At 41.5% G+C, this 23,471-nt stretch overlaps 1 protein-coding gene across 13 annotated transcripts in view; it reads left to right on the top strand.

The window, feature by feature from the left end:
• OSBPL1A (oxysterol binding protein like 1A) overlaps positions 1–23,471 on the top strand; it is a 77,999-nt gene that overhangs the window by 34,908 nt on the left and 19,620 nt on the right. For 10 of the 13 annotated variants that reach the window (XM_080581593.1, XM_080581587.1, XM_080581597.1 and 7 more), the window contains 2 exons: positions 14,410–14,572; positions 22,638–22,794. In XM_080581593.1, the coding sequence (XP_080437719.1) occupies positions 14,410–14,572; positions 22,638–22,794 (320 nt within the window). Of the gene's footprint in view, positions 1–3,990; positions 4,169–14,409; positions 14,573–22,222; positions 22,330–22,637; positions 22,795–23,471 lie in introns of those variants that run through there. The other 3 variants (XM_080581588.1, XM_080581591.1, XM_080581590.1) reach the window with 3 other exon arrangements.

Below are 23,471 nucleotides of genomic sequence, written 5' to 3'. Positions count from 1 at the left end.
CTGGTAAAAGCTAGTTTCATGAAATAATTTTGAAAAGTATATATTTCTCCACATCTGAAAAATAAATTTCACTTACCCTGGTTAGTACTGGATATTAACACATGCTCTTGAGGGAGATCTGATAATTGACTTTTTATTACCTGTATGTTTTATGAGAGGTTGTTTTAAAAATATTGTTTTGAAGCCTGAAGTTATTTCTGCTGCTTAATGTCACTTAACTGTTGTGAAATCCTCTTAGTTTGCCATGTGATGGGATTTTTTGGTATGTTTTATTTGGCCTCCTTAAATGTCATTGATTTAAGAGTTAAGATCTCTTGCCTGGTGGCCTAGCATGCTGTCAGTGTGCAGTTGTGTGGCCTTTCCTTGAATAAGGGAGGGTGAGTCTAAATTTACTTTTCATGTTCTTTGCTGTGCTTTCAGTTGTGTAGTCGTTCGCTTCTGGCTCCATGAAATACCGGGGTCTTCGGGTGTGAAGAGTAAAATGGATGGTTTCCCATTTAGGCAGTATTAGTGGTGTGTGCGTGGGTGTCACTTTTTATAGTTAATTTCCCCTGTCTGCAACCTTGTCTTTTCAACCAAACTATCCTTGTCACTTGTTTATTCAGTGATTCCTCAGAGCTGATAGCATTTTCACAATAGAGGTAAGCCATTGTGGAATTTGACCTCTTCTCTGATATTTTTAATCTCTCAAACTAAACATGTACTTGCTGGCCTCTTGGTCTCTCTCAGACTGCCGGTGACTTTGAAAACATTTTTGGTTTTAATATTAGTATTCAGAGCTGTGTTATCCCTGCTTGCTGTGCTGCCCAGTGAAGAAGTGCATTTGTGTACTGCTGACTGCTGAGTCATTGAGGTTATCTCTAGAATTGGTAAATGGACTATATTTGGAAAGTGCTTATGGACTGAAAATAAATCACTGGTATTATACTTTTCCTTGAAGGTACATGCAAGGCCTGGGCATTAACAAATGTTAGTAACCTGTTTCTCCAAAGAGTGCTTGTTCTGTTCTTAACATCATCGCCTTCTAAGTGCATCGATAATAGACTTAAAAAAAATAATGTGTGCCATGGTATGCACAAATCGGAAACGCAGGCCTGTGCTCACACAAGGACAGATGATAAGCACCCACAAAGCACATGATACTTCATTTATAGTAAAGAGCTGAGCTGAATGTGGCTGCAAAGGAGTGGTAAGACATATGGCCCCTGATGAATAAAGCCTATCCGTTTGATATGAATATCCTGAAGAGTCCAGTGCAAGAGATGTCTAGCCTTGATGTAAGGATAGCCCTCATCTGGATCTCTGTTGTCTTTATAGAATGCATTCGGGAGTGACACCTGTGCTGTGTTCGCTTGGTTTGCATAGCTTTATGTTAAGCCACTTGTAAGGTAAATGTGGACTCAGTCAGTGGTATTTTAAACAGGAGTGCTTTCTCTCATCTTGTACTCATCACTGCTACATTATTAATGTTAAAACTCAGATATCAATGCAATAACTGTTAGATCCATAGATATACTACAAGACTTTATGAAAATGCCTTTAAAGCATGCCTATTTGCAGGAAGTCCACAGCGTGCATCGTAATGTAGGAGTAGTCCTTAGCTTATAACTGGAAGCAGGCTATATGCTTGTTCATCTGCTTCAGAGAGGTTTGTGCTGCCACAGCTGTGCTGCTTCTATAACATAAGCTTGTTTGGGTATGTTGTTTGACTCTTGAATAGAAATACACCTTCCCATTAAGCTTGAAATTTAGTGTTGTTTGTTAGGTCTCTCTTTCTCTCTCTCTCTCTCTCTCTCTCCCATGAGCTATGGTGGCAGAAATGTTAGAGAGAACAAAACTGCTTTCACCTTCTGGAAAGCAGAAGTGCATCTGCAGGAACGTGGAGAACTTGAACTGACAGACAATGGCACAAAGTCATACATACAATACAATTTCATCATTTTGATGGAGAATTTGTCAAGACAATGGTATAGCTCCTCTGGGTAATGTGCTAATCCATATATGTCAGTAGTTTATACCTTACTGGCAATGCCAACAAGACTATTAATTATGGAAATGTTCTGTGCTACGCATGCAGATTGGATTGTCTGCTGTTCCAGTGTAACACCTTGCTGTAAGGTCAGACAAAATTAAATAGAGGAGAAAATGAGCTGGCTGAGCCTTTAGCACAGCTTGAAACTTGAGGCAGTTGCAATACCTATGGATAGTAGAAATCTAGCTTTATCTGTTCTGTTTCTTCACCACCTCTAGAGCCACTCTTAGTGCTCAGGGATAAATTCTACTCTCACAGAGTCACAGAATGGTTGAGGTTGGAAGGGACCTCTGTAGGTCATCTGGACAAGATGCCCTTGTTCAAGCAGGACCACCTAGAACTGGTTCCCCAAGGCCATATCCAGGTAACTTTTGAGCATCTCCAACAATGAAGACTCCACAACATCTCTGGGCAACCTGTGCTGGTGCTTAGTCACTCTGCTTGGTGAAAAAGTGCTTCCTGATGTTCAGAGGGAACCCCCCATGTTTCAGTCTGTGCCCATTGCCTCTTGTCCTGTCACTGGGCACCACTGAAAAGAGCCTGGCTCTATCTTCTTTGTATCCTTCCTTCAGGCATCTATAGACATCGATGAGATCCCCCTGAGCCTTTTCTTCTGCGAGCTTTCTCTAACTAACTAACAGTCCCAGCTCTCTTTAACTCTCCTCATAGGAGGGGTGCTCCAGTCCTTTGATCCTTTTGGTGGCCCTACGTGGAACTCTCTCCAGTGTGTCCATGCCTCTGTTTTACTGGGGAGCCCAGAACTGGATCCCGCACTGCAGGGGTGGCCTCACCAGTTTGGGGCAGAGGGGAAGGATCTCCTCTCTCCATCTGCTGGCAGTGCTCTGCCTAATGCAGCCCACAATACCATTGGCCTTCTTGTCTGCAAGGGCACACTGCTGGCTCATGTTCAGCTTGGTGTCCACCAGGACCCCCAGGTCCTGTTCTGAAAAGCTGCTTTTCAGCTGGGTGGCTGCCAGCATATATTGGTGCATAACTCTCAGTTATACACTGCTTCCAGAGGCTGACTGCTTCACTGGAAAGAGGAGGCAAAACCAGAGGCAACTAGTTGGATATAAAAGTCATCTTGATACTACTATCTTTGCTGAAACATCCACATAGTACTTAAGAGGTAGCATAGTATAGTTATTGGAGACAACTTGAAGGAACCATAAATCAGCTGATAACATACAGTCTGTGTTTTTTTAACTCTTGTCTTTGCTCCCACATACAATTTTAAGAATCTTAAAAGCAACCCGTCGCTCTAAGCTATCAGATCCTATTTCATTTTGGGAGGGGGGTGGTGGTGGTGGCATTCCTTAAGTTTATACTTTCATCAAATCTACCTTCTAGTTTTCTTCTAGGAGTCAGTGGTTTTTATTGGAGAAGTTCATAAAAGAGCTTACCAGAAGTTTAAGCTGAGACGACTACTTCCTCTGAAGCGCAGGAGCCACTGGATTGCATATCGGGGATTAATAAATTATTTATCATTAAAAAGTTTGCTAGATGAGCTAGCTGTCCACGGAAGCATATTAACTCAGAAGCAAGCTTGTTTTATTTCCTTAATTCTTTGTTACGTGTTGTACAAGACAGACCTGAGTAGCAATGAATAGCACACTGAATTCTTGCCACAGGAAAAAGTGCTAAAATCCCCCAGATAAAGATAAAACTGACCAAAATTATTCATAATGAGAAAAGATCTGTCCCACCAAGTGTGAACATTTGTTTGGATTATCTAGCTGTTCGGCATGGCAAGGGTGGTGTGTTGGGTAGCGTCTCTTTGTAACGTAACAGTAGGTGTCATATTTTAGGATGACTGTAGTGGTTTTAGACTCTAGCAATGTTTCCTAGCAGAATTGTGAACTGGGAGAAGGTATTTCATACTCTCAGAATGCAAATGTCTTTTTGCTGATGTGATAGAAGGGTGTGAACTTTGGATTTCTGTAGCCCAGAAGCGCAGTTGTGTCTGCCCTAAATGCAGGATGAGCTTCAGTATGACGTGCTCAAATTCCAGGAAGTGCCTTATCAGCCTACCCAGGGCCTAGCGTGTGTCTGCCTGCTGTTGCCTGCTTCAGGGTAAGGTCAAAACAGCGCCCGAGAGGAAAAACTTCCCTAGAAAGAGACAAGCTTCTTAACGCTGTAAGTCCTTCACAAATGTCAACTGAAAATGAGATTTCTGTGTTTGTGTCTCTCTGCGAAGTCTGAGACTTTCATACTGGAAAGCTGAGAAGCGTCTGTTCTCAAAGACAGGAAATGAGAATGCTTTCCAAAGTGGATTTTGTTTAGAGGTCACAACTCCAGCACTGTGTTGTGAAGCTCACTGTTGACTTCTGGCCTAGGTAGGACTTCAGATTATTTTATTTTTAAACTAGTCTGGTTAGCGTCCATAGTTGTTTAAGCATTCCTATTCTGAAGTAAGAACTAGCTAATGAAAGCATGTGAGTTTTTCATAATCGTGAAATAACTGTACAGCATGCATGGTTTTTGGAATTGCTCTTAAAACAAAGTTACTTATTCTGTATAATTAATTAACAGGATTCTGAATATGGAGCTTGCAGAACAGACAACCAGCTCCAGAAGTGTTAATTTTTTTGATAGGAAGCTGTTCTCATTCTGAGTCAAAAATATGTCCAGTTGTGTAGTAGCACTAGAAAGCCGGTAAAAGCCAACACAAACATAGGAAAAATGTGACAGTTACTTCAAAAGGGAAAACATTAATACATGGGTGCGCTGCGATCCAGCTGGGAAGAAGTGTGGGGGAAGGGAGGGGATACAAACAGGTTGATCAAAGTAGTCAGTGGTGTATACTGAAAAATACTTAAGGGAAGTAGCTAGATCAAAACTGCCTTAAGACCCGTTTTCAAAACAGTCCTTGAGAATAAAAAAGGAAATGTTTCCTGTGTGCATTCTTAAGAACACTTACATCTTAGTCTCACAAACAGAGGCCAGACTAACAATCTTCAAAGATGTCCAGAGCCTCTCAAAAGGAAAAGACCAAAAAAGTCCCTGGCAGATCTGAAAGCATGCATCAATATACTGTTCTACTGCTGTTGGCAATAGATCTGGTTGAACAAGGCCCTTAGCTGGGTAAGGTTACTTGTGGCGTATGCCTCTGAGGAAACAGATGCTTAATCTCTCTGGGGCAGCAGAGTATCTTGGGATGTGGGGCTTTTTTGTTTTTGTAATCTTGCAGCTCTGCAACTTGAAATGAACCTCCCAAACATGTACATCACCACCGATGTCACTCAGCCCTAACTTATTTTGGCTTAAGCTATTGGCAAATATGAATAGCAGCCATATTTAATTTCAGCTTGACTCAGAATAGAAACAATACTTAACAGAAAAAAAACAGAATCAGAAGGCTTTTTGTCTGAACTCCTGATATTTGACTAATCATCATTATAATAATACTGGAACACAAATAGGAACCAAATGTGCTCTGGAAGCTGGCAACTTCTGCAGCTCTCAAACCTAACTAGATTCCTTATGAGACTTATCAGCGTACATTGAATGATCTAAATAAAATGCAGCTGGGGAAAAAAAGAAAAAAAAAAAGAAAAAACTTTTAGAGAAGAAGACTTGGAATTGCCAAAAAGTTTCATGTTAGAAACAAAACAGAAGAACTTATAATAGAAAAGCTTAAGCCAAAGCTTTTAAGCCAAAGCCGTGCTTCGAATTTGTAATCAGAAATGAAGTCTTTGCAGTTAGTGTCTGCACTCCTGGATGGGGTCCTGGCTCAGAGCTGCAACATTCTCCGTTGGTAGAACTGGGGTGCTTCATTGGCCTCTGAACAGATGAACTTTGTTATAGCCAAATGTGGAAATAGGAGATGGGAAGCAAGGCAGCAAGCTCCACATTGAAGGGGAAGTGTCAGTGTCCTAGGAGGGAAAGGTGGGAGACAAAAGGTATTTGTCTCTAGCATGTGAATGGTTCAGAAACTGTTAATTTAGGTGGTCTTAAATTAGGGTTTTTCATAATGCATTTGTATCCTGGAAGAAGATCAGAATCTCCAGCTCTTCTCTTGAGTAACAGTTCTCTTGATACTTCAGTGTCTATGGGTGTTGACGTGGACTTACCTCTGCCAGGTCTGCTAAAATCTGTGTTTCTGGATAACAGCTTGGGTCTTGGTTCTGACAGTGGTTTTGCAGTTTTATGATTGTATTTTGTCCTTCATTAGCAGAATTTTATTAATTAATCAAGTATGGGGAGCTATTGTAAGTCTGCACTCAGAAGACTGAAATGTAGCCTTTCCAAATTAGCACCACTGTACTCCTTGTCTTGAACTTTGAGGTGAACGCTGGTAGTTGACTAACAACGAATCCTTTTGTTCATCTGGGGAATGATTGAGGCAGAGTCTTGTGACTCGAATCACAAAGCCTTTGGTTTCTTCTATGGGCTTTGAGTTGGGATGTGAGTGAATAGATGACGAGGACTAGGAATTTATACATATGGGATTTGCTTGTGTGTTTGGGGGCCTTTCAGCCTTTGACCAGGAAAGAACTTTAATGGTGATGTTGCCTGTATATGACTCTGAAAGAGAGCAAAATGTTATGGTAGCATCTGGGGTTTTTTCTTTTGAATTTGATGACCTCAATAAGATGCTGTAGCTGTAGACTCAGCTGGCCAGGCTTCTGTGGTGAAGACTGGTGATGTCTTGTGATACAGTAAGTAACCCTTTACTAATCATCAGAGAGATCAGTATCTCTTTGATTAAGCGTTCACGTCTCATTTTGCATTTCAGTAATTGCACTAGCAGTAGTTCAAGTCACTGGCAAGTGCTGCCTGACTTTTCTATATTTAGCTAGAGATCTGATGGATCTCTAAAAGCCAGGTAAATGGTAAGCTTATAGCACAGAGAGAGAACCTAAGCAAAAAGCAATGGTTGAAGTAAAGCATGACGTTTTTATTCAGTTCTCTGCACCCTGGGGTGAGCAAAGGCTATGACCAAGTTTACAAGAGCTGCTTTACTCCAGGAGATGGGGGGTTAGGATACGACGTCTTAACGTATGTTAAGGTAACGTATGTTTGTCACAAGTTCCCTGTGGCTGATGGTGACAGTGAGTAGTGAGTCAGCAGGGGTACTCTGTGGAAGGGCCTGTGTGTAAACAGATAGGAGCTCAGAAGGTTTTGTAGAAAATGTTTACGTGTTTTAGGGCCGTAGGAATCTAATGATGTATTCATGAAACTGTTTGGATCTGTTAAAGGAAAAAAAACAAAGTGTTCCCAATGTGAGCTGTCACATTTGCAGTTTTATGATGTGTCATAAGAGTATTCATAATGCACTTGAGCCTTTTCTCTGGTAATTCAAATACTGTACTTGGGCATGCTTACATTATCGTTGTTTTTTTGGGGGGTGGGGGCAGCGGGGTGGGAATTAGTGAGGGAGGGTAGGAGAAAAGCACTACTATGCATTTTTGTATTGTATACTACTAATTTGTGCTTAGTGAGGGTTAAGTCCCATAAGCAGAGGTAAAAATCAAGCTTTTTTTCTTTTTTTTTTTTTCTGGAAAATGACCTCTATTAAGGCTCAAGCATGTTTTAAACTACAAGAACTCCAAATGAAAGTAACTGGTTTCAGTTTCCACTTCAGTAGCTGCTTAGGCAACAACTGAGTCCCACTGTAGGTAGTGGAAAGTCTAAAAAACACTTTTTCACAGAAACGAGTCCTGTAGAATTACAGTGCTGTAATAGCATGCTTCAAAGCTAGCTAACAAAATACATAGAACCGTTCCAGTTTTTAAATAGATATGCCTTGGGGAGGTTATTCTAACTCTTTAGATTTCTTCCTTGATGAAATGAAAAGACAGGTTTTCTCCAAGACACAGAGGTAGACCTGACTATTGAAATCATGTATTCTCACTCCACATTAGATGTAAAGTAATAACAGCTTTACTCAGTACTAGTTTAAACTGGTCATCACAAAGAACTGGCTTATGCATGGAGGCGCTAGCAATAGGGACAGTATTGTACTAACAGCAAAACTGCAATTGTGAGCTTGTCTGTTAGAATAGACAAACAGTGTACATACCACAAACTGCACTGAGGTGGTGATTTGCTCTGCCAGTGTCAGGTTTTTGTGGGGGGGGGTTCATTTGGTATGAAGATCACAGAACAAGGGAAAGAATCCTCATTTTTAATTCCCAGCGCTTCTTGTGAATAGTTTTCTATAGTCTAACGAGTTTCAAGGCACAGCTTTGTCCACTAGCTTAGGTCTTTCAGGATACCACGTGTGTTGTGTTGGAGTAGCTGATTTTGGAAACTAACAGTTGCATATAAATAGGTGTAGCATGAAACAGATTGCAGGTTTGGTTGGCATTTACTTTGTTACAGAAAGTAGGACTGCATTTTTAAATGTCAGGAGGTGTCTACTGAAAGCTAACAGTTCTGCTGCAGCAGCATTTTTCAAATTGTTTGCTTAAATGTTAATTTTCAGCCAGATATTAGACTAGCCTTTAGCTTGCTACTGAAAACTTGAATCTTTGTGTGCCTGTGCTTCATGATAGATGTCCCATACGTGGTGACGTTTTGGGGAGGATGGAGTTTCTGGGGCAAATGGACAAAGCCATTCATTCTGAAGACAAAGCTCCACTTCTGAGCCACCAGAGACATCAGTAAGACAGTGTCATAGGCGGCTTTCCTGCAGTCAGCTTATTGCAGAGCAGAAGTGGTACGCGGTGTACTGACACTCGGCAGTCTGGCTTCGGATCCCCTGGTGGTTGCTATGTGAAAGAGGTGGTTCTTCCTTCCTACACAACTCGAAAGTCTGCATATTTTGGACATTCTTATTCCTAGCACTGAAGTTGGGTGGTTTTTTGAATGTAAAATTTATCTAAATCATCCTGTGGTGTTGTGAAGTCTGCCTTTTCTGTCTTTCAGTCCAGGAGAACCTAGAGCTAAGGTATGCTGTGTTTTAATTTACTGTTTTAATGGTAAAGGCAGGTAGCCCTACACACTTGAGAATTGTTCTGTGCTTTGCTTGCTGTGTGTTGTCTTTAGAGGGTTTACTTGCAGCTGCAATAGCATGTTGCTGAGATAATCATTTATTAGCTGGGCGTACAGTGGTGTGACCCTTTCCTACTGTACAAAAGTGCCACTGTTGTTGGGCCTCAATTTAAATTAAAAGCATCTAGCACCACACAAAGCAAGTATTTTGTGTATTGTACTGAGATGTCTTCAGGATGGACAGAGAAGCCTTGGTTACAGGCTACACAGATATACTTCAAGAGTTCAGCCTTTAAAAAAAAGGGAAAAAAAAGTAGTGGTCACAGGCACGTTTCTGGTCTCCCACCTACCTCATGTTAGCTGAAGATATGGAAAGGAACGAGACTGGTGTTTGTGACACAGATAAGCTATTTGATATTTTGGAATAGGCACATGACCATTCTGCCAGAAACATGCAGTGAAAGAGTTAATTTAAAATCATGCTCTTGGGCTTAGCAAGATTTCTAGTGGCATGGAAAGGCAATAGAATATTTGCAAACAGCCTGTTGCTTTCCTGTAAAAATAATAATAGATAGAGGCCTAATTGCTACAATAACTAGATTCTACTACTAAAATCCGCAATTCAGCACTTACAGCCTGAAGAACTTGACTGTCTACAGGGTGGACTCTCCTTCAGCTAAACCAGAAGTGAAACCAGTTACCAGAACTTGGGTATCAGATCTCTCCAGTTGGAGATGTATTTAAAAAATAATAACAATAAATTGCTGTGCTGACCTAGACACTGAAATCTTGTCTCGGTGGTTCTGTGTCAATGTATCAGGCTATAGCTGTGTTTGTAGCCGCAAGGTTAATGATTGAGTGTGTGTTTATTTCTGTGAGACAAAGCTAAAAGTTTTCCATCAGCAATTACAAATACGATGCTTCACTATAAAATTTCCTTTAGAGATGAAAACAAAGCTGATGTCAACTGTTATTGTCTAACAGGGCAAGCACAAGCCCAACCTTCTTGATCAACTGCACTTGCTGTTGTACAAAATAGCTCCCAACAAGGGTTGGGTACGGAGCCTGACCAGTTGAACACTGAGAACTCGGCTGGCCTCGTGCTGGTCTCACTGGAGCGCTCTGTGCTGCTGTCCCCACGAAGCTCTGAGAGCTTACAGCGCTGGCACTGGCATTGCTGGGGATCAGCAGCAGGGATCAGAAAGATGACAGCCATTCCATAGCTGGAGGATGAGGAGCTGAACCCAGTGTGGTGCAAACTGCCATCTGTCTCTCTCTCAGCTCAGGCAAAACTACAAAAGGTACAAAAACCATGGCTGTATCACAAGCTGTGCCTTACACAGGCTGTCAGTAGCATGTCTCTTCTGATATTTTTCTGGATATGCTTGAACTGAATTTCTAGAGCTGCATATACACTGACACCTGCAGCATTTTGTGGTAATATTTACTACCTTATTTTTATTTAAATATTTTTATCACTGTGTGTAAAATGCAGTGAAGTACTTGCTAACGCAACTTCACAAAATCAGATGATATTCCACAAAAAAACTTTGCTCTGAATCCAGTTTAATATACTGAAATGCAAATTCTTCTGAAAGTTCTCCACTTTACAGATGAATGCTAAAGATTTTGTGTTAATAAGCATTTTAAAAACTACTCTGGATGTTCCTTCTGTAACCTTGCAGTTGTTTGTGTGTTGGGACACTGAGGAAAGTCAGGATAGGGAATTAAAAACTGGGGTGGGAAAGGGGATAAAAGCTGAAGTATCACCTCCAAAGATGGTGGTAGAGTAGCCAGCAGGAAGATGGAAGCATTCATCTCAGAACTGAAGTATTGGCCAAGTCTTGTGAATCAAAAAACAGGGTATGGGGAAAAACATGCATAAGAACAAACTACTACTTACACTTTGGGAAAACCTATAGCTCAGTTAGTTATGGTTTTAAATAAACATATGCTTTGAAAATACCACAGATCTGCTTGCATCTTTCTTCTTAAGCTTAGAAGCATGGATTGTGTAGTTTTGGAAAAAAATAAAATAAAAATCCTAACTTCACAGTCAAATTACCGCAGGAAGATTTAAAGGCATATAGCTGATCAATAGGCAAGATGACAAAATGGTGGTATCACTTAAAGCTGGTTTATGTTTATAAAAATAAGTAATAATCATTTAAAATACACATATTATTTCTCCGGTGATACCTGCATTTTTAAGTAGATTACATGAAGGCTGTGCTAGTTCTATCTCTGAAAGCATTGTTTTTCTACAAGTGAAATTAGTCAAATAATGGTAGTAAGACCACTTCTTTTTTCCTCACTTCTTACATTAACACTGTTGAACTGATTTGGTGCTGAAGGGCATCACTTTCAAACCACTACCTTCAGAGCTGTGAGAGTTAACTCTTACTGTGCACTGAGCTCCAGGCTGTAGAAGTTTGCGTGGCCACCTCTGGGCTCTCATAATGTGTAGGCCATCCCACAGGCTCAGTACTCTTGACAAAGGTTTTAGATTGGACTTTTCTGTCCTGTCCCCAACTATTGAGTTTGGGTTGCTTTAAAAACAGGTCATTCATTTATGAATGAACACCCCTGAACTGCAAGCAACAGATTTCACGTTTTCTTTTTCCCTAGATTCTGGCTAATGTTGTACTGCTTATGTAACAGATGGAAAGGCTTTTTCATTACCTACTAGTAGCGTGTAACTGCTATACTAGTAAGCATTTGGCAGCTAGGAAGTCTGGAAGTACACAGAAAAGTGAACCTTCCTATAAAGCTGGCTAATTATTTTCCAAAAAGGTGATTTGTTTTCAGTATACCTTCTGAAATCCTGAATAGTTCTCTATTACAACAGGACAGAGGAAACTTAAAATAAAGGACTTTTTTTTTTTTTGTTGGTCTTAAGCTTATATCTGTTGGTTGCTTTAGTCACACTACCATGCTTATTGTGGAAGCAAAAAAAGGTTTGTCTGGGTTTTGTTTGATATACTTTGATTTTCTTTCCATTTCTTTCCAGTAATGTTGAAATTAAAGTTTTAAATAAATAATCAAATTACTCAAATCGTCTATCAAAACAAAACATTAAAGGATAAGAGCATCTAACTCTTACACCTAAAAAAAAAACAAGTGTAAATACCATTTCAGTAACTGGTTTCCTTTTGTTGCTGTTCAATGATAATGAAAAGCACCACTTCATATCAGTCCTTCACGCTACCTCTCTCAGGAGAGGGAAATATTAATGCTGTTTCTGTAAATGGGCAGTTCCTTAACTGTTTGATAGCATACAGATGTAGCCCCTGCAGAACCTGCTTACTAAATGTAACCCCTGCAGCAGCACATCTGACTTCTATGAAACACTGCAGTAAATGTTTTCACCGTAACACCTTTACTACGTTTCACCGTAGTAAAAGTTCACTCCACAGTGAACTTTAAATGAAGGTGACAATAACTAGTCCAGATTTTTTTTTCCCATTTCGTTCAAGGTAAAACTATTAGCCAGTAGGTGAATTACTGATTTTATTGCTTTGAATTAGCAACCCAATTTTATACTCTTTAATTATCATTTAATTGGACTACCCCTCTACGCTCAGAGCCTGGCAGCAAAACCAGCTGATCTACTCTTTGGCACAACTGAGGGGGTGAACATCTCTTCCATAAGTCTTTCTCCAGAGGATACATTACTGCCAAAATAGAAACTCTTCTTTGGAAGTGGCAAATCTGCTCTGGTATTTCCTTTCTAGCCCATGAATTCTCACCTCCTCATTTGTGCCCAACTCTGACTACGCTGTTTGAGTGGTGGTTACAAATGAGGGGGCTGAATCCTCCAAAGCAGAGCTTTTGTAATTAAAAAGTAACCAGATAGGGACATACAAAGGATTCTTAAATTAGATTCAAAAAGGTAATGTTGGTATATATGCAAGTTGCTTAGGAACATGTGTAAGTTGTCCCTGTAATTGTTCCAAGAGTGTCACATCCGTGCATGTTGGTAGTGGAGGGGGAGTTAGAGTTGCAAACTGACCTTGAGAGTAAGCCGGAGTACGAGGCAATGGCTGGGGATGCTTGGAAGTTTTTTTAAACAGGTACAAGAAGGGAGAGAGGAAGAGAAAGGAAGAGAGCACAAGTGGTTTGGAGATGAGAGGAAGAGTGGCCCTAAAACTATTGGGGAGCATCCAAAGGAGGGCTACGAAGATGGTGAAGGGTCTGGAGGGGAAGACATACGAGGAGCAGCTGAGGTCCCTTGATTTGTTCAGCCCAGAGCAGAGCAGGCTGAGGGGAGGCCTCATGGCGGCCTGCAGCTCCCTCACGAGGGGAGCGGAGGGGCAGGCGCTGAGCTCTGCTCTCTGGGGACAGCGACAGGACCCGAGGGAACGGCATGGGGCTGGGACAGGGGAGGGTCAGGCTGGGTGTTGGGGAAAGGTTCTGCACCCAGAGGGTGGTCGGGCACTGGGACAGGCTCCCTGGGGCAGTGGTCATGGCACTGAGCCTGCCAGAGTTCAAGAAGCACTTGGACACCACTCTCAGACACATGGTCTGATTTTTGTGTGGTTCTGTGTGGAGTCAGGAGTTGGACCCAATGATCCTTGTGGGTCCCTTCCAACTCAGGATATTCTATGAGCTCTCCTCCTTCCCCTGAGAGGAGGAGGAGGAGGAGGAGACAGGAAGCACCAGCAGGGGAAAAAAAAAAAAAAGAGGAAATAGGAAGGACATGTTGCTCTCGTGTTACTAGTCCTGGACTCAATATGCAGATATCATTCTCCTCTCTGATGGTGATTACATGTGTGGGCTTAAAAAAACAACAAACCTTCCACCATCTGGTGGCTGGTCTTCTTTCCTTGTCAGCTTCTGGCTCCTCTGTAAACTGTTTTTTTTGTTTTTTTTTTTTTTGGGGGGGGTGGGGGGGGGGGAGCTGTTTATATGGAAGTTAAGTCAGTTAGTAGAGGAATCTCTGCTTTAACCTCCTTCTCCAATCCTCAGGGTTAAACGTTTTCAGCTCACAGTTCAGTTGCAGTTATTTGTAGCTGGCATTGCCATTTGCTTTGTAATTCAATTCAGATGATTCTTCTTGGCCCAAATTAGAGCAGACTAGTACAAGGAGCTTGGTGCATGTGGAAACTGATCACTGTAACTCCATATTTAAGGTTGTCCGAGTTGTAAATGTTTCCTCTGAGTTTTAAGGTACAAGTATCTGGTTTGAATTTGCTTGTGGATTTTTGATTTATAATATCAGATCTTACCTGACAAGATTTCTCAGCTACTGAGAAACGATGAGTAACAGCCATATCGTGGTCGCAGACATGCTGTAATATTCTCATTAATCAGTGTGGCCTCCGTTCCAGCTGTTTGCCTTCGAACCAGTTATTTATTTGAGTCTATTTTCTGAATAGCTTTCAGCTACACATTCTTCGGAGAGATGAGATTTTATTCATACATGTATCTACTTATAGGTGAGGAATTTGAAACTGGAGCATGAGCAGGAGAAAAACAAGATCTTGTCAGAAGCATTAGAGACGCTAGCTACTGAACACCATGAACTAGAGCAGTCTCTGGTTAAGGGATCTCCTCCTCTCAGCATCATCAGTGAAGAGCAGTTCTATGATGCTGTTTCAGGTAAGTAATTATGTCCAGAATGCAAGTGTGTAGCCAGCATGGTGATCGCATTGAAGGGGTGGGGGGAACTGTTTCACTTTAAGTGAAATCTTTGTCTTTCTAACGTGGAACTGTTTTTGAGGAGAATGCTTCATGTGCTTTATGAGTGGGCCTCTAAAATCTTGCCCAATTTCACCTGTAGAATTGTATCATTTCATCTGAGTGTGACAGAAAGCTACAAAACTTAGGACAGTCGTAAAAGGTCTGACTGCTTGGGTGTCTACGCCCTTTTTTAAAATAGCAAAACTTAAGACTCCTATTTTGGGAGATGTAACTGTATCTGGAAGCCTTATGACTTGCATTCTTCATGGTGGTGCTAGTTTTTTCTTAAGATGTGTGTAAAAAACACTGGTTTTGAGGGATAATGAATTTAAGAAAGGCTTGTTTTATTTCACTTCTGTATACCTTAGGTGTCACAGGTGGAAGAAAAGGATGAAACAAAATATTTTGTGTATTCCTGAAATATCTTTTCTGGCTACTGTCTGCTCTTCAGTTTAGAATCTTTCATATTTTTGTTCGCAGAACATGCAGGTAGTGATTTTGGAAAACTCTGAATTGCGTGAAGATGGTTACAGTATGAGTTGGTATAGAGACTGTACATAGTGGAGCTCAGTAATAGCTCTAATTGGGTAATCCCACAATGCAAAGCTGACTACAGCTAAGAAGGATCTGGAAAATCTGAAGGGTGAACATAGTCTAAATGTAGTAGATAATTAGTTTGGCATACTTCACAAGGAAGTATGTTTGGGAATACTTTTCTCAAAATTCAGCTGTCTGATGATTCTGACAGATGAGGAAAAGCAGCACTCCCAGTCTCCCCAGTGGCTGTTCTGTCATGCACGACTTACCTAAGCAGAGAATAAAAACAGGCAAAGTGGATTTTGTGGTCAAGTTCTCGAGAGTATCTCAAGTACAGCACAGGAACACAGTGGATCAACAACAGACTACTCCTAGGCGTAGTAACAAATTCAAATCTTTGGCAAGGGGAAGAGGTTGAAGAACTCTAGAAACAGGTTCTTCAACTAGAACCCAATGAATAATTGTGCTGAAAGGCCTCAGGCTCTTTGCTTGTTGTAACAAAGCAGAGAATACTTGTTTATATGGTGCTGCTGGAATGTAGTCTCTGCAGCCAGACCTGCTTTGCGTGTATGAGAGAACTCTCAGCTTTAGAGATCTGTTGTTCTATACCTCTCCTAAGTCCTTTTCTTGAATGAACGTGACAAAGGTGCTTGTCTCGTTGAGAGGTGGTGTTTCTGCCTCTTGAAGCTGCAAACAAATCACACCGAGTCAAGTAGCTGTGAAATTTTTATTTATATGTATACATATATATATGTGCTCAGTGTAACATATGCTAATTCTTTCTCCCAAAGGAGAGAGTTACATGACATAATTCATCTTGATTGCAATTTAAATAATTTTCCAGGACACACTCACTTTCTTGACTGTCTGTCAACTTCATCAGACTTGCATTAGATTCCCTTCTCTAGGCTGCTCACATTCGGTGCTTTGCAGTGATTTGGGTCCTCTCTGCCTTTGAGGGCACGTGTCTGGGGGAAGGGCACTCTGATTTTGTGGGCTAGAGAAAGGCAGATGTGACATAGTTTCCTGGCTGCTGGATGCATGTTACAACTTCTGCCATGAGCACAAAAGGAATTAGATGTTTGTGGGTGTGATACAAAGCGGGTTGTGGGTGGTTTTGTTTTTTCATTTGTTTGTGTTTTTTTTTAAGCTAATCACTGGGATCCTGATAATACTTTTCTAACCCTCTTGCTTTTCTGCCATGTCTGTGGAGTTTCAGCTAGAAGGACTGTAGTGCAACAACATAGTGAGAGCAGAGGGGTTGGGGACACATGACACTGGCTCAGAGTTTGGGAATGTGGGTCTCCTTTCTTGGGCTAATGAGAGAGGGGATAGGGTGATATTTTCCTAACAGAGAACAATGGACCCAATTGTCACAAGCCAACAATTTTTGGAAATCTAAAATACTCAGACTTTGGGTCTTCGAAGATTTTGCTAAATCTGTTCTGCAAATGTCTGTTTATTTTGGATAAATGGGCATGTTCACAAATCATCTTATTAGTCTGCAGGAGAGATTCAGCAAACACCAATGTATTTTAACAGGGTGCTGCGACAGGTTATAATGTCTATCAATGGCAAAATATCACTACTTGGAGAGTATTTTTTCTGTTAGTACACCATCTTTTTCCAGTTATGTTTTTGCCTAGTTATAGTTCTCTGAATTTTTAAATTTTCACTGTAGGAGTGAGTTTACAGAAGTGAGAGTGTTGCATAACTCAGCTTGCACTTTGAGCTGAAGAATCCTTAGCTTTGACTTGACAAGTTGAAAGAAGGAGCCACTGCTGCTTTTTTTCTTTTTTTTTTTCCCCAAAATGTTTTATGTGCATTAGACACTTCTGCTTGTTTACTCTCAACAAAAGTATCGCTAGCTGTGACAATTCGGAGCAACGCAAGAATTTTCAAACATGTTTTTGAACATGAGATGTAATAGAAAGAGCATGTTCACAGCAGCAGCATCTTGTCCCCATTGACCATGCTCTGATTCATGCTGCAGAGCAATCTGAATGCATGAATTGGGCTCTTGAATGAAGGTGAATCAGAAGATACAGTTCAGTTCCTATTAGACATTCGATCCATAGTAGGAGAGTAGAGAGAATCTGAGGAGAAAACCAACAGAAATGTAACTAGTTGAAGTGCCAAGTCCTCAGCACCATCTGCTTGGTGTACAAATCTGCTCCAGCTGAGGCATGCTATTTGCTAATGTTGGCATAGACTAAACTGGTCACTGATCAGTCTGTGTTGTCTATTTCTGTTTGTGGGTATAGTGGAATTGTCAGGTCTGTTACAGAAATGCCCGACTTCTTTTCCAAAACTGGGGTGAAGAAGATGTTTATAATTTGGGAAGACTGCTTATTGTAGTAGTTTATTTGCTGAAGTCTTCCTTTTTTTTTTTTTTATTCTCTCTTTTAATTTGAAGTGATATGCTGCTGTCAGTGCTTTCTGGCTGTTACAGTAAATCCTGAATCCCCTGCTGTGGGAGGGCAGTAGATATTGAACGTGAAAGGAAGAACCTACAGGAACTGGGAGTTATTCTGTATTACAAAAGCATGATCTCCAGTGTTTAAAACCAGCAAAATTAAGTGTGTTGTTAACCTGAACTCTGTTAGTAATAGGTCATTTAACAGTGCTTCCTGGTGCTCTCATCTTCTCATCCTGGGAGTGGTGGAAATGTTAGTAGCACGTGAAGCGCCTGAGCTCTTGGCTGCAGGTTTGAATGGTTAACATGTGCCAAACTCTCCTACATTTAAAGCAGAGTGGGGCAAGGGAGGCATCATGGAAGGGAAGATGCACTGAACAAGTGGCAAAATTTACAAAGACCAGTGGCATCTTCTGGAGAGTTGGAGATGTTATCAGTTTCAAGTACACAAGCCTCAGGAAGCATTTGAAGACAGAATACAAATGCAGTCATCTGCAATGCTGCACAATGGCTAAGCAGATCAAGGATTATGGGGTGTAGGTACTTGATTTTGCCTTGTCCCTTATTATCTGCAAATCAAAGACCCAATTTAGGAAGAGCTTACAACGGTCTTGATGTTTCTTTGTAAAAGGTTTTATCCAAGAGGGTTTTTTTGTTTTGTTTTGTAAACAAAGCTTTTGTGTGCTTTGAAGTGTGCATCGACAGTTTTACACAGATGTGATCTTACTATAAATGCAATTACTTAGCTGCAGGCATATGTAGATTATATTAAACCTAACCTGCCATAGTACAGCTTCAGCTGTTACGTGCTACTCATGGGTGCTGTGTTCATAAATACTGTACTTAAATGCTGCTCTGCTAGAAGTGTTAGATTAGTTCTGGTGCTTTTGTTCACTTCTTAGTTTGTTTCCAGTTATCAGCTCACTTAAAAGTCATACAAAAAAAGCATGAGAACTTACAGCTCTTCCCTTCCATATTTAGGGTATTTTGTCAAATGCTATATTTGAATGTGTACCAAAAAAGTTCCACCTCTGCGAGAATATTGTTGTTGGCTGTGGGCTTCTCGCCTTAAAGATAGTTAAAAGAACAAATCCAAGCATCTCAGAGAGAGGGTGGGAACTACCTGGTCAGAACTGAAACACAACCTTGCCAGTGGATAAACAATACCTTTTGAAGGCGTATTTATTGCTCTAATACATTGACCAATCTTTGTGTTGGGAACTGGAGACAGACCGGTCGTTGCAATAGGAGATGACCTTCTCTTGACTTAAGTGATCATTGCTTTTGCTCTCCCACTCTTGCAAAAGGTAGCTGATGTTTTTACTGTTACCCTGACTCTTTGGGTTTTGAGCTGGAGAGCTTTATGTTCAGCCTTTTCTTGTCTTAAAGATCACTTAAATTTTGGCTTCTGAATAGGGAGTCTTATTCTGTCTTATTCTGTCTTATTCCGTCTTATTCCCCTCCTCGGCCCCCACCCCCTTCAGTTCACTAGAATAAAATCTCATTTTCTCCTAGTCATCTGTTTGACAGCTGCTCTGTAGCAACTTGCGAATATAAATCCTTTTTTTACAGTAACGGGGGAGTATGCAAATCTTAATTCAGAAAAGAGTTAGCTCTAAGTACATAGGGGAAAATTTGGTTTGAGTTGCTTGTTGATCAGGCTTGTGATACAGTACCGGCTTTGTTCACTCTGACACCTAAGCGAACTCTCAAGGCTTGTTAAGCTCGTTTTGCTAAAGAGATAGTTGAGGTTTTAGGGATTGGTGATTGAGCTATTTAATGGCAGGAGCTGTTGTAGACATGCTTTCTCAATGAGAGCCCTTTCTCAGAGAAATGGGAGGAGCATCTATAGAGAGTGAATTTCTTCTAACAGTGTCTGGTTTCATTCTGGTTTTACCATTCTTCATTGTACTGCATGCTTTTTTTATTATTATTTTTTATTAAGTAAGCCATGTGCCCTGGAGAAGGCTGGTCATTGTCCAGCTCTGGAGAGGTTTGCAGGTGCTGAGCTCAGTCACTTCAGCATAATTATCTCCATACGGCCAGCATTTGGAGAACTGAGCACGTGTAGTCTTTAAAAGTTCTCATTATGCTGAGAGGCATATCAGGATGATCAGTGGTTCTGGTGAAGCTTACCTGTTCTGCTCTTTCCACCTCAGGGGTCCTAGATCTGTTGCAGAAATTCACATTGAGGGAGTTGTGGGGAATGTTGTCGTGACGCTCAGCTGAACGCAAGACAGCCCCTGATGGTGTAAAGGAGCCTTATGGCAGGCAGACTCCTCTGTTGTGTTACAGGGTTTGGTCCTTGTTTCATGCTTTCCCTGTCACAATAACTGTTGGCACAGTTAAGCAGCTACTTAAATAGAATACTTACCTTAAAGGGATTTATGGCTTGTTATGTGTTGGCTGTACGAGGTGGTCAGGCTGGTGAGGGACAAGTTGTGTTACACTGCTAGCGTGTCTTTTCCCCTGTGCTATTTGGATATGCAGCAGTGTTTTTCTGACTACCCAGGCTTCTGGTCTCTGAAGAAATCTGTATTCATGTAACAGTTGCCCACAGGTTAAAAAAAAAAATAAATCATCTGCTTATCCTACTTTTTATAAACAGTACCCACCCAACTAATGCTTTGATACGTTACGTCATAAATTGGCATGTAACTAGACCGACAAATTTGGGGAAACTTATGAGAAGATTTTGTGGAGTGCCAGTCCACTTTTTTAGCATATCCTCAGCACCAGCTGGCACTTCTTTTCATTCCCTAGCAACTGGCTTCATTTCAGCACTGACTTGATGAGGATAGAGATGGATGTTTTTAACGAAAGCAAAGATCTCCTTTATGTTTCTAGATCTCACCCTCTCTAGCGGATGGAGATGTTGTGGCATAGTACATCTATTAATCAGGATTTTGTCCCCTTCTTGACACTTCTGTGGTCTGGATATAGTAGAAAGTCCTCCTGTCACTGTCCCCTTCACCAAAGCAATGTATAATTGACGTGTTATGGAGAAGCCACTCGATTGCTTTTTAAGAGAAAGCAAGACAGTCCCTGGCAATGGACAACTGTGGCTGAGACACTGGTTTGGATGGGCTACTACTTCAGTGGCTTTTGATTGCTGGTTCTGAATAAGAATCAGTGTATGAGAGTGACTAATTTTGTGATTATTTCTCTGGGTATTTGCAGCCAAGAGCAGTAACATATGCTGAAGGAAGTGCAGAGCAGAAATGGTGTCTGTGACAGTTTGGGTTTGCTTTTTTCGGAAGATGAGGCTTGCATTAGGCTGTCTACCATTCGTTGTTGTACCTGGTTTCTGCTAAAGGGCTTGCTAAATGAGACAGAAATTGGTGCATCTTCACTTGTCATGAGCTGTTCCCTTGCTTCTTGGGACTTGCAATTGGATAATCCTTTGACAAACTTGTCAAGTTTGAAAGAGAGTTGACCTGGAAGAAGGGACACAGTTCCTCCTCAGCAAGTTCGCTGGTGATACAAAACTGGGAGGAGTGGCAAATAGCCCAGAGTGCTGTGGGGCCATACAGAGGGTCCTGGACAGGCTGGAGAGTTGGGCGGTGAGGAACCTCATCAAGTTCAACAAAGGCAAGTGCAGGGCCCTGTGCCTAGGGAGGAATAACCCCAAGCACCACTACAGGCTCGGGGCTGACCTGGTGGAGGGCAGCTCTGCAGAGAGAGACCTGGGGGTCCTGGCGGACAGCAGGCTGACCATGAGCCAGCAGCGTGCCCTTGTGGCCAAGAAGGCCACTGGTGTCCTGGGGTGCATTTGGAAGAGCGTTGCCGGCAGGTGGAGGGAGGGGATCCTGCCCCTCTGCTCAGCCCTGGTGAGGCCACACCTGGAGTGTCGGGTCCAGTTCTGGGCTCCCCGGTACAAGAGGGACATGGAGCTCCTGGAGCAAGTCCAGCAGAGGGCTATGAAAATGATGTAGGGGAGTGGAGCACTTCTCTTATGGGGAAAGGCTGAGGGATCTGAGCCTGTCCAGATTGGAGAAGAGAAGACTGAGAGAGGATCTTACTGATGTATAAAAATATCTTAAGGGACTATGTCAGGAGGATGGGGCCAGACTGTTTTTTGGTGGTGCCCAGCAACAGAATAAGGGGCAATGGGCACAAACTGAAACCCAGGAAGTTCCAGCTGAACATGAGGAAAATCTTCACTGTGAGAGTAGCAGGGTACTGGCATAGGTTGCCCAGAGGTTTGGGACCTCTTTGGAGATATTCAAAACTTACCTGGATATGATCCTGTGCAATGTGCTCTTGCTGACCCTGCTTGAGCAGGGGGTTAGACTAGATGATGTCCAGAGGTCCTTTCCAGCCTCAGCCACATTGAGACTTTGTGCCAGGAGATTTTTACCCTTGAATTTAGGCCAAGACGATCTGTTCTCACAAGCTGGTTAAGCACTATCTGACCAAGACGCTGGTTGGAAGGAAGGTGTTGTTGATATTCTCAGTTGTAGCTGTGATGTGGATTGTACTATTAACCTACCTTCCAGAGTACAAAGTTTATCTTATTGATTGATGAGCTTATCATTTAGACTTTGCTGGGACTTGCGTGGCTAGTGTATTGTGTACAATACCTCCTTTTGGTTTTTGTTACTTGTTCAGTGAGTTGGGAAGTGAAGGCTTCTGAAAAGCACCGAGTGTCTAAGAATTTTGACCAAACCGAAATCTTGCACAGGAGGAGCCACCAGTACTTGACTGTTGCATTAACTGTTAGGTAAGCTACTGGCATCTTTGTGACACTGGCATTTGTCCTGAGCAAGTTGTAGTAGCTTCAATTTAATGAAAACATCAGGTTTGGGCTCTGTCGGATAGAGGATTTTTAATCTACTGTATTCTTTAGTCTGTATCTAGATATAGAGCCGCAGCGATCTGCGACAGTACTAGTTGCTTCCCAAGTGGATGCTGTCATCAGGACACAGGAGCCGACTTAGGTTTCAGTTTTGTACAAGGAGAGAAGATCTGTTAGTGACTGAAGTCCAGCACCGGCGGTAGATTCATTAACATGCACCTGTTCTTTTGCAGATTCAGAATCTGAAAAATCATTAAGTGGGTTTGAAACAACTACAGCGTACTCGCTAGAGGACAGCATGGATTCAAAAGACACAATAACTTCAAGCATGTCTGAAGAAAAGGTCTGTGGCAGCGGAGAGTCCATGTCTAACGGCATCAAAAAACACAGGTAGGATGTTGCCTGTTCTTAAGGTATTATAGTATGCGTTAACAGCAAGTGAAAGACCACAAGAATCTCTGAAAACTTCATTGTGGAAAACTTCTAAAGGTTTGCTAGGGATGGTTGGAAAGTAGTCGTTCTAAGATTTAATGAAGAATGTTTTTTCACAGCTAGTGTTTTCCTTTGCATCTTGCTTTTTGATGATCAATTCTGAATAAGTAAAAATAAAATAGAATGTGCTGTGTAAAAATGAGTAGATCTTATTGAAGTCTATGTGGATTTTAATTCCTTCATGTATCTTTAATGCCTCCCATTGCCTCTTTAATTTCCAGTCATTTGATCCTTCTGTTAGTATTAGGAATGAATGAAAAATATTGCTAGCCTGCCATCAGAAACTCAAATGCGAACAAAGGGAGTCTTATTCTAGAAGTCTCATCTATGTTTTATGTGCTTATTTTGTGTTGTCAAATGATCCATTTTTGTTTGTTTCCTTGCCTATAAAAGAGAACAATAGGTCTAGAGTTAATGAGATGTAATAGACACCATGATTCTCAAGTTTCAGTGAAGGGGCAACGTGATGTTTGTGCTACAGATAAAGTCAGACTTCAGCATGCTTCAGAAAGTCTCATTTGGGAGTGGTTTGGACACACACAACGATGATGAGGACACCAGATCTCAGTAAAAAC

The sequence above is a fragment of the Anser brachyrhynchus genome (genome assembly GCF_964034855.1).
Source record: "Anser brachyrhynchus genome assembly, chromosome: 2".
Classification (NCBI taxonomy): Eukaryota; Metazoa; Chordata; class Aves; order Anseriformes; family Anatidae; genus Anser; species Anser brachyrhynchus.
Note: the sequence above shows the minus strand (reverse complement) of the source record. Positions and strands in the feature narration are given on the sequence as shown.